The sequence below is a fragment of the Lagopus leucura genome, unplaced genomic scaffold, assembly GCF_019238085.1.
Source record: "Lagopus leucura isolate 7727_CA_CO unplaced genomic scaffold, USGS_WTPT01 Super-Scaffold_100012, whole genome shotgun sequence".
Taxonomy (NCBI): Eukaryota; Metazoa; Chordata; class Aves; order Galliformes; family Phasianidae; genus Lagopus; species Lagopus leucura.
In genome coordinates this window covers 2,106,479-2,120,796 of record NW_024962267.1, presented here as the reverse complement: position 1 = coordinate 2,120,796, position 14,318 = coordinate 2,106,479, and the positions used below count along the sequence as shown (strand labels likewise).

General features: G+C 34.8%; 1 protein-coding gene across 16 annotated transcripts in view; it reads left to right on the top strand.

Annotated features, from left to right (window-relative positions):
* Nucleotides 1-274: 274 nt before the first annotated feature.
* The window catches only part of LOC122181708 (sodium channel protein type 2 subunit alpha-like), a 56,157-nt gene continuing 42,113 nt past the window's right edge, over nt 275-14,318 (top strand). For 4 of the 16 annotated variants that reach the window (XM_042874369.1, XM_042874367.1, XM_042874357.1 and 1 more), the window contains exons 1-10: nt 290-556; nt 2,734-2,852; nt 3,753-3,842; nt 5,046-5,174; nt 5,859-5,950; nt 6,877-7,149; nt 7,433-7,496; nt 8,852-8,993; nt 9,140-9,346; nt 12,459-12,758. In XM_042874369.1, coding sequence (XP_042730303.1) covers nt 290-556; nt 2,734-2,852; nt 3,753-3,842; nt 5,046-5,174; nt 5,859-5,950; nt 6,877-7,149; nt 7,433-7,496; nt 8,852-8,993; nt 9,140-9,346; nt 12,459-12,758 — 1,683 coding nt within the window. Of the gene's footprint in view, nt 557-2,733; nt 2,853-3,752; nt 3,843-5,045; nt 5,175-5,671; nt 5,764-5,858; nt 5,951-6,876; nt 7,150-7,432; nt 7,497-8,851; nt 8,994-9,139; nt 9,347-11,630; nt 11,635-12,458; nt 12,759-14,318 lie in introns of all 16 variants that reach the window. The other 12 variants (XM_042874370.1, XM_042874368.1, XM_042874358.1 and 9 more) reach the window with 6 other exon arrangements.

Sequence of the window (14,318 nt, the reverse complement as noted above, 5' to 3'; positions counted from 1 at the left end):
GCTAGTGAATATAAATAATGTCTTTTCCAAGACCAGCAGGAGAAAGTTGAAAAATAATCATAAATTTTAAAAATATCTGCATAAAGCAAGCAGTTGCTTTTAACATTTTTCCAGCCTTGAAATATGCTGTTTCCATTTCAGGACTGGAAAATTTCTGTGCAAATGTGTTTCATTGGTTTTGTTTTATCTTCTGGTGGTACACTCTAGTTTTCCTAATTTATTTGCATTTTTCTTTGTAGGTCATTCTTATGCAAGAGGCTAAAAGGAATTAAATTTGCAGGATGAAAACATGGCACAGGCACTGCTGGTACCGCCAGGACCTGAAAGCTTCCGCTATTTTACTAGAGATTCTCTCGCCGCTATTGAAAAACGTTCTGCAGAAGAAAAAGCTAAAAAGCCCAAGCAAGAACATACTGATGATGATGATGAAAATGGTCCAAAACCAAACAGTGACTTGGAAGCAGGAAAGACATTGCCATTTATTTATGGTGACATACCTCCAGGAATGGTTTCTGAACCTTTGGAAGACCTGGACCCATATTATATCAATAAAAAAGTGAGTGAATATTCTTCTGTACAAAATAGAATATCATTTTCTGCACTTGAAATAATTTTTTTATCAGAAAATATGATGGTTAGAGTCACCCAGCTACTAAATACATAGAAATATCTTTTCATCCAAGAGAACTGATTTATGCTCTTCTACACTGTGACTTCTTCAGCAATCTAATGAATTTCTTGCTATTAACCTTAGTTTATGGGAGCTGTAACTTCCTTGAACTTTCTTGAAGTTGAGCACATGGCTGAATTTTCCTGATTTCAGTGTAGCAGTAAGACTGGGTATGAGATACAAAATAGTCGGAGTGTGATTTTGCAGTAGAGATAATTGTATATAACCAGGTAGCATCGGATCACCCAGTTCAGTGAAATAAATGACTGTAGCCATATTTCTTTCTTCTGCTATAGCTATATCTTATATTCTAACACAAACAGACATAAATGGCACAGGGTGTTTTTAAATCTTGGATCTTACAAAACAGACTAGTTGTAAAACAGCTCTGGAATGAAGTTTCATGAGTTAGTTCAGGTATAAAGTTTTTTGAACAAGTCTACAAATGAAGTGTCAGAAAACTGAGTACTGAAATATAATTTCTGATATCCAATCAGAAAAAGTAGTCATAGCTTGAGAAACTCAGACTACTGATGAATTCATCAGGCTACTGAGAATAATTAATAACTGCAGAATCTTTTATCACACGTGATATCTGCATTTATGTTAAATACTAGCCTAATGTGCTCAACAGAAAACAAATGGACATCTTAAATGATGAACTGGCATTAATCATCCCTCCTTCAATTTGTAGCATAAATTACACTTAATCACTGCCTTGTCCTTGCAGAGACAATCATACAGGACTTGGAGGATGCTTTCAGGGTGAACTTGGGACAGGCAGAATTGTTCTACTATTTCTAACTGGCTGCAAGACTGACAAGCAGAGAGAAATGCCAGTAGGTTTTAGGGCACTGTCGTCCCCAAGGCCATGCACAACATCACTGTGTGAGCAGGTGCTGGCAAAGATCCATTACCTGTAGGCTTTCCCAGCAGAATGAGGTCTTCTCTCCCCGAGGGAGCAGGCCAGGTAGGCAGCAAAGGCCATGGGAAGGACAGCACTTTTCTGATCAGAGGCAGGAGAATAGAAACCAGCATGGAAAGCAGTGATACCATATAGCTCAGCTGAGAGCATAACAAAGACTCTATTATGGTAACACAAAGCAGAGCCATTACCACTGACAAAGAGCAAAAGGAATGAAGAATAGTCATGTCCTGAAGAAATTTCAGACAGTGGTAAAGATGCAAGTATATCTCAAGCAGAAATAAACTTGGAATAAAAATTAAAACACTTTGGCAATGACTGTCAACAGGAACAAAATGAAAGTGAATGCTCACCATATGTTTATCAGGTTACATTTGAAAAGCTAATAACTACCTACATTTGGTGCCCACAGATATGGAAAGCGAGAGCATATTATTAAAAATGAACACATCATATTTTTTTAAGAAAATATTTGTATTGGTTCTGGTTATGCTGGTCACTGGCTGCTTAGAATGATGTCAGCTGGCAATTTATACATTCCTTTCATTTTTTCAGATACTTTTTTAGAAGATACATATGATCAGTACTGGTAATGTTTAAATTCTCAAATGAATCTGAAATTATTTTAAAATTATGCTACATTGTTTAGTGACTAGGTGCTTGTCCTTGTAATCACATAAACTAAACATGTATATAATTAGAACAAATACTTGTTCTAAACACAAACTGGAATTTAGAATGGCTCTATTATCCCTTTTTTGTTGTTGTTTGTTTGTGTTTAATGATGTGGTAGAAGTCCTAATTTGAAAATCCTACTTTAATGAAGTCATGAAAATATTTTTTATTGATGAAATGCCGTATTTTGCTATTACGGATAAACTGAAATTTTTGCTGATAACTCCCACCAACGTTTATAGTATCTGAATTCAGTCTGTGTGCTAGGAAAGTCAGCGAACTGAAGAATCATTAATGGAAGGTTTAATCCATTGTATGTATAGAAATCAGTTGTTTTCCTACCACAGGTAGAGAGCAGAATGAAACTTGAAACTACCAGATGGAAAATGGAATACTTAATAAGGAGATGAAGACATGTGTATAGGCAGTGCTGCATTTTAATTGTATAATTTTTGTTTTGCAGACTTTCATAGTATTGAATAAGGGAAAGGCAATTTTCCGATTCAGTGCCACATCTGCCTTGTATATTTTAACTCCTTTTAATCCCGTCAGAAAAATTGCTATCAAGATTTTGGTACATTCATATCCTTTTATTCTTGATGTTGATTTAAACCTTGCCCTTTAAAACTGAAATGCTTACTGAAATAATAATTTTCGTATGAATTTACAAATGATGTCCATGTGGGTGTACTATGCATGCTAACTAAACATACACTGATCAGTCCTAAAAAGCAGTCATGTTGTATCTTAATTGCAGTATGGTCTTTATTTCTAACAGGAGAATTCTCTGCAGAACCACTTAAAGCTGAAAGAGTTTAAATATCAGGCTTTATATACAAAGAGAGACTTGATACCATGCAAAGCCCTGCAGCTAAGGCCAAATTAATAACAAGCCATTGCACTTCAATGTATCTAAGGTCACTCTTTTACTAAGACCAGTAGTACTGTTCATACACTTGACTCACTTAGCAAGGACAAAAGAGCATGAGTAAAGAGCTGTTTTTTCAGACATACTTTTTCAGTATTGTGTTTTGAGCATTGGGTTTGATGTTCTATTAAAAAAACAGGTCAAAATAGAGAATATTTCCCAATATATTTCAATCACATCCAAATAAAAACTTGGGTGTGTGCAAACAGTCTCTGCATGCAGGTATTTTAGAATGAACGTCCTGGCTTTAATGAGAAATTACGTTTGAGTACTCATTTCATATTTTTACACATTTAAGTATGCACTCAGGTTTAATTTAAATCCCAAACCTGCCAAAATTATAAAAGCAATGCAATGTTTTACAGTTACTATACCATAACTTGCCAGATGGCATACTGTTTTAAACAGACAGAATTCTGTACAAAGCTTTATTTTCAGATTTTATTTAGAATTTCATGTTATTTGTACATATTTTCATGCACCTAATATTTAATGCTTTCAGTGTTGTAAAATCATCATGTTTTTCTGACTTACCTCCCTTGACTATAATCTACATTATTCAGCATGCTTATCATGTGCACTATTTTGACCAACTGTGTATTTATGACCATGAGTAACCCTCCTGACTGGACAAAGAATGTAGAGTAAGTTAACATTTTTACTTCTCCATTTTTACCTCTTATTTTGTGTGGTTCTAAACAATAAATATTTGTGGAAAGTTGCAGAACAGAATGTGCTTTTCCAGAGTCATGAAGAACCAGATTCCAGAGGTCATTAATATCTTTCTGTTTTTCTCCTGGGGTTCTGAGATGCAAATTGGAAAAGGAGCTCCAGCATTTCCAAAGTACATGTAAAATTACTGCATGTCACTGGGGAGTGCAGCTTCATATTCCTTGAGTATTCATATTCTTTGCACATTCTTTGGGTGCCACAAATACGAGCTCACAAGCACCAGGCACAGAGAGCAGTCTCTGTCACAAACACAAAGCCCACCCAAATCACAAGCTCAGACAAGTGAGGAAAGGTTTTGACTGCTTGTGGTTTATTTCATTTCCTCCATTTCTTCAATAGCCATTACTGATTTCTATTTATTTTACTGCATGCTCTGAATGCTATGTATAGAATCTGTAATAATATACACCTTTTCCCCAGTTTACCCAGCAGTGGCTGTGAGGTTTGATGAGAGGCTGAAAAGTGAACAGTAGGATCTGTAGGTAGATTTCCTTTGTTCTGTAAGTCCACACACACCCATGTGTGTCTCAGGGAGTCCTTGCCTTACTCTGGTTATAACTGACAATTCTCTGTTTACAAATGAATGGTTCCCACACGAGGTAAATTGGTAATCATGCTTCCCATGTTCAAGAACAACAGTAGGGGCAGGCATTCTTATATTTAATGTTTTAAACTTGTATTATGTGCATGAATATACTTATTGTCCGGAACTGGTTTTCAGAAAACTTTGATTTTGACCTTAAAAAAAAAGCGTTTTTGTAATACTTAGACATCTACCTGATTTGAGAATACAACGAAATAGGAGCCTTGTGAGTGCTACCAAATGTACATATAAATATCAAGTCTGAAATGTATCTGTAAATACTGGACTCTCAATTTAATTGCAAGCACAAATACAGAGATTAAATCAAGCTTTTAGAAAATGATTAGTATATATGCCTCTTGAGTTTAAATTTCATCTACTGAACAATAATTAAGTTAATTAACAGTAAAGCTAATGATTTGTTTCTTTCATTTCTAAATATTTTTAATGCAAGTCACTTTTGATAGTGAATGCCACTGTCTACAAGCATAAGTATGCAAAGATTTGTCATACCTGCTTTGATGCATTTCAGATACACTTTCACTGGAATTTATACCTTTGAATCACTGATAAAAATTCTTGCAAGGGGCTTCTGCTTAGAAGGTTTTACTTTTCTGCGAGACCCATGGAACTGGCTTGACTTCAGTGTCATTCTAATGGCGTAAGTGGTTCAAGAACTTCTTAAGGTTTTAGGGCATGAAATTAGTGGCAAACAGTATTATTATCATGAATATATTCATTTAAAAATAGTTAATTTCTGCATCCTGTGAACTTTAATGCTGTGTCACACATTGTAGTACACATAAACCAAAGCTAAATATGGCAGGAACAAGCACAGAATGTCAGCCACCACTGGAATTTCTGCTGAGGGACACTAATTTCATGTCCTATATTTTTCTGCTCACCAGAATAGAAGCCATCTCTTTGACTTATGTCACTGTCCTATTACAAGCTAATTAGTTTAATTAGCTGTTCAAATATAAATCAGTGAGTTATATGTCAATGAAATTTAAGCATAACTCATGAAAATATATATAGCAAGAAGAGACAGGTAAATTTTTGAGTATGATTGTTAATGCTGACTCAGAGGTTTTGAAGACCCTCATAATTAGTGTAAGCTCTGCCTCAATTCTGAATAACTGTGATTTAATCCTACAGGTATGTAACAGAATTTGTAAACCTAGGCAATGTTTCAGCTCTTCGAACTTTCAGAGTATTGAGAGCTTTGAAAACTATTTCTGTAATCCCAGGTAAGAAGTAACTGTGTAAGGTGTTAGGCCCCTTGTAACTCCAATTGTTATTTGTGTGCTGTCATTGTGTTTGTGTGTGAACTCCCCTATTACAGATATGTGACAGAGTTTGTGGACCTGGGCAATGTCTCAGCGTTGAGAACATTCAGAGTTCTCCGAGCTTTGAAAACAATATCAGTCATTCCAGGTGAGAGCTAGGTTAAACACTGAGGCTGACTGTTCCACTGAAGTTGAATTCACTTCTTTTGAGCATAAGCCTTGATATGCGCTGCTCATGTTGCAAAAAAGGAAAAAAAAGAAAAAGAGGAAAAAAAAAAAAAAAGGCATGGATCATAAGCCAGGATTATGATTCTTTACCTTTTTAGCATTAGCTTCTTTTATTTTGCAAAATCAGCCTTTGTGTTTAACAGATTCTTGCATGAAATAAGAAATGTGAGGCCTATGGATTATTTTGCTTTATTTTTCCATGTTTATTATGACAGATCGTCTCTTTAACATTAAAAATGCTTTAGTGCTTTGGCTTTTTGGATTTTGATTTTTTTCCTTTTTTTCTAACCACTTAAATTGAAATTTGCCTTGAAGACAACCAACTAACAACAACAACAAAGCTACAAAACAGGAGATAAGTATTGCACAGAAAAATTTATCAACTAAGCCTATTTTTTTTTCTCAAAATTACTTGCAATTCTATCTCAGTTCGTATGGTTGTGGAATCACTGGAAAGTGATTTATTGGCAGAATATTAAATATTAACGATAATATAAATTATTATTATTAAATATTAAATGTAATAAATACTATTATTAAATATTAAATAGAATATTAAATGGAGAGAAAAAATAAAGAGATTAAATCTATAACAGAAAAGCATGGTTGATAAATTTCCTGCTTGAGAATTATATATTTTTGTGTATTTGAATGTATCTACATTGCTTATTCATAAAAAAATATATATTTTTCTTTCATTCATCTTCACAAGCTCTGAGGCTGCTCATGAAGCTTTATTTTTTGACAGATAATAGCAATTTCTTTTAACTGTCTGCATGACAAATGAGTTATATGGGAAGGGTGAAGATCCTCTTTGATAAACCTATGAACCTTTTCTCTTTTCAGGCCTAAAGACTATTGTAGGAGCCCTAATTCAGTCTGTGAAGAAGCTCTCGGATGTTATGATCCTGACTGTATTTTGTCTGAGTGTATTTGCACTAATAGGGCTGCAGCTGTTCATGGGCAACTTGAGGAATAAATGTCTGCAGTGGCCTCCAGACAATTCTACTTTTGAAATAAATGTTATTTCCTACTTTAATAGCACAATGGATGAAAATGGTACACTTATTAATACAACTGTGAGCACATTTAACTGGAAGGATTACATTGAGGATGAAAGTAAGAATGACTCATGTAACTTTTTTTTATGTACTTGTGGTTATTGTACCTAAAATATTTGCAATTAAAAAAATGGGTTTATGTTTCTGTCTTCTGCATAGTTGTTTACAGTGACTGACCTACAGTGATCATATACAATAACCAGAAGCATTCCTAAACACAGTACAAAGTGATTAGAAACTAACCACTTTGATTTTATTATTATTTTATTGTTATTTTATTTTGTAGTCCTTTAAAGATTATCTTAATCTAATCACATACTTTTCTAATGCTTTCTACACAGCTCATTTCTACATTTTGGAAGGACAAAGAGATGCCCTACTTTGTGGTAATAGCTCTGATGCAGGGTAAGACCCTTTCAAAAATCATCTGTTTTATTCTGTAGAAAAATCAGTAACAAAGAACCTATTCATAGCAGTTGCAACTTCCCATTTAGCAGTGATACAGAACAATGATTTCTTACTTAGGTCAAAACGTTCATTAACAGCCATTGTTCTCGCTTTATTAGAAATTGATCTTGATAACATTTGAACCTCACATAGTCTACTCTGGAAATTAACTGATTGAAAAGAGTAGGGTGAAAATTAAGGTTAGAACTGAGAAAGAGAATACATAAAATAGTAAGAAAGTACAATGGCTACTTCATATTCCAAGGCTTTTCATCACTGGCAAAAGGTGCCATACACACATGTCCAATTGTTAGGCTTAAAGTGTTAACTGACACCTAACTGGCTTCTGTGACTAAGCTGAAAAAAATTTTAGCTTTTGTGTAGGATATCCCTTACAGGACAATTGGATTTAGCTAATCATATTTTTTAATCTGTCTGTACCCTTAGCAACATTTTAGCAATTATCTTTGCCAAGAAATTAATCATTCAGAATAGAGATTCTATTTTCCAAATATGACTGAGGAGAATTTAAACATTCAGGTCAATTCAAAAAGCGAGTATCTTTTGTTTACTCCTACATTTGTTTGTTTCTCAGAACACATTTCATAAATTAACTTACTTCTAATTTTGAAATTCATGAATTTTCTGTGCAAAAAATAACAAATGTAATCCCAATCCATTATCCACATGCAGGTTGCTCCGAAAGTAATGCCTCCTATTTATTTCCATGGAAAGTATAACAAATATAAAAAGCACAATAACACTGTTTGATAGAAGAAATTCTCAGCTACAAAACTCTATTTTTCAACGTAGTCACTATCATTAATTGTGCATTTTTGCCAGTAATAAACGTGAGCCTGCATGCCGTGTACTTAAAAATCTGCACCAGTGGAGGTAACCCACTGTTGCTGTCGCTACTGCTGAAACACACCCACCACCATCATCCATCTCACTGTGCTCACATCCACTGCTGGGTCTACATAAATGTTCACTAAGTGTTGATGAATGTCAATGGGTGCCATTTTTTCCACATGGAAAAATTCAGTGACACTGCTTTGCTTCATGTACACTTCCATGGCAGACTCCATTTTGTCAGATTGCCCCTCTGCTGCCATCCATCACACAGCACAAAATGTAATGGAATATTGGTGGGAAGGCTCAACCTCTGCTGCCATACCAAAATTGTCCTCTAACGCCATGGGCCAACACAATAAAATAGGCATTATTTCTGGAGCTATATAGAATTATACTATATATACTACTGAGGAAAATAAAAGTTATGAATAAATACCTCCTGTTTGATTTTCACGTAGGCAGTGTCCAGAGGGATATATATGTGTGAAAGCTGGTAGAAATCCCAACTATGGTTACACAAGTTTTGACACTTTCAGTTGGGCTTTTCTGTCACTCTTTCGGCTAATGACTCAGGACTTCTGGGAAAACCTGTATCAACTGGTAAGCAAATTTTATGGCATAAAATCTAGGCTAAGTTGAAATGTTCAGCTAACAGCAAAGCATTATGGTGTTGAAATAACACCATGGAGGTGAACTAATATTGGTAAGAGATGGACTAATATGCAGATATGCTTTCTACTTCCTAGACACTACGTGCTGCTGGGAAAACATACATGATATTTTTTGTTCTGGTGATTTTTCTGGGCTCGTTCTACCTGATCAACTTGATCCTGGCTGTGGTTGCCATGGCCTATGAGGAGCAGAACCAAGCAACTATGGAAGAAGCAGAGCAGAAAGAGGCAGAATTTCAACAGATGCTGGAACAGCTAAAGAAGCAGCAAGAAGAAGCACAGGTAATGATGGATATTGTACTTTCTAAACAGGCTTACTCTAAGAAATGGATTGTAAAATCTTATGAATTAGAAGAAAAATCTTGTCTGCCATGCAAGTTTCATAAGTTGAAATAGCCAATGAAAAATCAGGAATTAACCAAGTGACAAATAAAGGCAAGTAATGATATAGAAAAAGAAGTTCTCAAAAAAAAAAAAAAAAAAAAAAAAGTAGAAGTAAAATATTTGAGATAACAATGTCCTGCTAACCTGAATAAGTAGTCTGAGTTCATAACATTTTTATGTTACAGATGTAGTATTTCTCATCTGTGATCTGAGTGAGAATTTCCAGGCTTGCTTTAGTTAACAGTTCCACTCTAATACTCATAAAACAGAGAGATGGATAGTAGACAGTGTTCTGTTAGGTTCCTATCCAGCAAACTCTTTAGCAGATCCCTAATTAAAGCACACTGAAGTTAATCAGAAGTTTACATAACCTTAGAATAGACCAGCAGTGTTTATAATAAAGATATTACTTCTATTAATAAATTTTTATTTTCTTTGAAAAGAGAATTATTTCATACATTCATGAAAATAAGAAATGCTGATAGAAACTTCTGTGTTAAGTTTTAGTTGTCTTAAAGTAAAGTATGCAGGAATCAAGTTCTGTAAGTCAGATATCTGCCCAATTTCTGGCCTGATTTTCAATTTCTTTTTCTCTAGTAATCATTTCTAACAGGACAGTGCTTATAAAAAGCTATCAATTAGGATTTTCAATGAATCTACAGTTTTGGTAGTATTTTCATGCAGCTCTTACACTGGATTAGAATGATTCTGTAATGAGAGTGATAATAGGAAAAGAAACTCTGAATCTTTTACTTAAGAAGTTTTGTACATCACCTGTGAAATCTGATAAGCATATGTCTATTTTTGTCAAATCCTATCACTTCCAAATCTCTAAGAAAAAAGAATCCTGCAAAATGCAAATTAACAAAAATGTTAAATATCAGTAGGGAGCACATTTCTTAAAAAATATGATACTTTCATACCTGAAAGTCACTAAGCCACTTTTAATTACATCGAGAGCTATCTAGATGTTTGTGTGATTCATTGTGGAGACAGAGAAGATGACCCAGACTTAAAAAGAGAAGAACTGGAAGAAATAGACTATGAGAAAGGTTGGATAAAGGCCAAGTTGTTGTTACTTCTTTAGATGAATGACTACTCAATTAATTAGAAGTAAAGCAGTATTACAGTCAAGATCTCTTTTATGTTTGAAGATGTTAATGGAAAGTACTAATTTCAAGGTAGATCGCTGAGCTGCTGAATTGTTTCACGAAGCAGTAACCTATCTTTTCACTCCTTTGACGTGGGATCTATTCATCCACAAATCTAAGTTACACTGTGCTTTAGTTTACGCCATTATTTTGAAATTTGCTGTCAGTACTAAATAGATACGCAATGACTCAGCATCTGGTCCCTTATCTATGCTAGAACATCAGAAGGACAATATTCTGAAGGCAGTATGACATAATTTTGAGTATCTCTTTTAATTGATATACACTTCATAATCCTCTTAATATCTTATTCTCTGATTGGCAGAAAAGTTCTGTATCAAGTCAACTTGTATAGCATAGGTTGCTCATTGTGATGCAGAAAGTCATTAATTTGTACTGTGAATGAACTAATTTGGGGCTATCTTTTTCAGCTATAAAGACAAATCCAATCCCTTTTTAAATACTTGACATCAAGTATGATATGTTTTGCTGGATAATTACAAGTCATCTTTGCTATGTATTGCTAGTCTCTTGCCATTTCTCACACCATCCTTTTCTGGAAGCTCACTGGAGCTTACTGGCTTTCCAGATATACTTTACACAGCAGGATTTCACAGCTAGTCCCCCAGACTCTTTATTTAGAGTCTGGGGTTATATATATATATAATAGATATAATATATATATATAATAGAGTATATTTCTTTATAGGAAGCGTATTGGTTATGCTCTCATTTCGTCCTTTATTTCATGACTGCATGTACCAATTTTCCCAATGAGCCAACTCAGACAGCCTGACCACTGCAGTTGATGACAGAGGTTCTGAATTTTGGGACTGTTCTTTGCTCCATCTCATCCTTTTTAATCAGAGAAGAAACCTAACCTTTTTCTGCTCCCTAGCAGCAGTAGCAACAGGAATTAAATGTACCTCTGTGTTTTTATAACAAAGCCCTAGACTGCTGCAACAGTGGGAATGTGGGAAAAGAAACATGAAGAGGAATATGGTGCTCAAAGACATATTAAGGTCTTTAAGCAAGGTGTCTGCTCTTAGGCAGAAATCAAGACGGTGTCCTTGCTGTGATGACACCAAGGAAAAGGCTGGATTCAATTACCTGCTACTTGGATTATGATACGTTAACTCACATGATGGATGTCAAGGATTAGCTTTCTCTGTAAAGACTTAGAGGGGATCAGCTGAATTAGAACATAACCATGACCTTATTGCTCTCTACAACTACCAGAAGGGAGGTTGCAGGAAGGTGGGAGTCAGCCTCTTCTCCCATGGAGCTAGCCATAGAACTAGAGAGAATGGCCTCAAATTGTGCCAGGGGAGATTCAGATTGGATGTTAAGAATTCTTCGCTGAGAGAGTGGTCAGGCACTGGAATGGGCTGCCCAGGGAAGTGGTGGAGTCACGGTCCCTGGAGATGTTCAATAAACATCTGGATGTTGTACTGAGGGACATGGTTTGGTGGGAAATACTGATGACGGGTGGATGGTTGGACTGGATGATGTTAGAGGTCTTTTCTAAGCTTGGTGATTCTGTGATTCTATAATGTGAGGCAAGAGGAAATCTGGAAAAAGGTCTGAAGTAGATGAAAATGCCTCATGCTTACACTTTCCTGACTACCTTCATTTTAGACCAGTGTCTTGTGAAGTCTTTAAGGAATAATGATGCTCTTGTACTGCTAAATCTGGTGTTTAAGTAAACCATGGTGTTAAATAATGAGGAGCTATACATCTCAGTAGTTTGTTTTGAGTGTGTACAACACTACCAGAGGGATAATAAAAGCAATTGATAAAAAACAATAAAATTGTTCATTTTTAGCTCAATAAGAATACTATGTTTTGTAACCCGACAGGCTACAGCAGCAGTGGCAGCAGCATCAGTTGCATCAAGGGATTTCAGTGGGGTAGGGGGATTAGGAGAACTCTTGGAAAGTTCTTCAGAAGCATCAAAGTTGAGCTCAAAGAGTGCTAAAGAAAGAAGAAACAGAAGGAAGAGAAGAAGACAAAAAGAAATGTCTGAAGCAGAGGACAAGGGAGATATTGACAAGTTTCCTAAGTCTGAGTCAGAAGATAGTATCAGAAGAAAAAGTTTCCGCTTCTCCACAGAAGGAAGTCAACTGACATATGAAAAAAGGTTCACATCTCCCCATCAGGTACAGCACACTTTGTCTATTCTATCATGTACATCTGTTCTAGTTTGGCTTTTATTTTGAACTTTACATATTGAAAATTATTTAAAAGATGAGCAAACAAATAAGCAGTTAATAGTTTTAGCAGCGTTAAAGTTTAACCCATTCTATTAGCGAAGGGATAAAAAGACCAAGGATAACTGTTTATGTTAATTATTAATATCTTAACTGTTAGTTAAAACATTTCTGAAAACTTATTTCTGAAGATGTATTTGGTAGATTAGAGAGAAATCAAAGACACTGACTAGTATTCATATATTTGTATTGTGGTTCCTCAATTGCAGTTCTCTGTTGTGCATCCATTTCAAAACATTAGAAATATGTAAGTACTTAAGCAGACTATACCTTCAAAATGCTCTGAATAGGAAATTCTACCATTAGTTTCTATTGGCTTTCATTATCTTCTTTAAACAATAGATAAAGAGAAAGGTAGTTCTAGTTTTCCATAGTAAAGACAAAATATATAGGGATTGCTTAAGCTTGTATTTACAAAATTTAGCCATACTGTTCTTTCCCAATGGAAGCTCATTTTGCAAGATGGAGAATCTTACAGAAAAGGAAAGTGAATGATTTGACTCCACTCAAGAAAAGAGTCACTGACAAAGCCTGAGAAGAAAGGAATTTCTGGTTGCTGGTCTTGTGCTTTAACTACTCAGCAATAGGCTTCTCCATTGTTTGGCCTAAATTCTCTGATGCTATTTTATATAATTCTGGTGAAGGATAAGATTAAATAATATATTACATTTATGTTAAATATATTTATTTTTGCATGCACAGATTGATGCAGAATTAAATTATCAATAGAAAAAAATAACTAGTCTGGGAACACATATAATAAGAAGAGGAGAATTTGAGACAAAATTTGAATAGGGTATATAAATTTTATGTAGCTTTATTAACATACAGTAAAGTATTGTTGCATGTATTTATTCATACTCTGAAAATGTCAGAAAGCTTTCATCCTATCAGCTGTCATAAAAAAGTATGAAATGTTCATCTAAATTGAACAAGTTTAGGAAGGCAAGGCATGTGAAATGACTTTCAATAATATTAAAATCACATGTGAATTCATGCTGCACATTGAATAAAAATCCATGGAGATCAACTGAAAAAAAAATTGTATATGTTTCAGATTTGAAATAAAGCAAAGAAATAGTAAAATAGACTGGGACATCATGAATTGTAGAGCAGAAAGGAAATAAGTGACCACCTGAAATAAATTTTAAAGGGCATTTAAGATTTTGAAATACAAAGAGATTTCCATCAAGCAAATAATCAAATTGAAGATAATTAATAGAATTAAAAATTGCCTTAGTAATTGTATATGTGCTAAAAGACTCTGGGACAAATATTGCCTGCACATAAACAAAGTAAGACTGAGCTGTCATGTAAACTGAAAAAAGAAGGTCTGGTTTGTCTTGTTATCTATGCAGTAAGCTCCTGAGTGAAATAGGATGGCTGAGCATGAAACAACACAGTAGAATGGTAAGGGGAGATAATCTGCCCAGCCAGCCCCTATAGAGG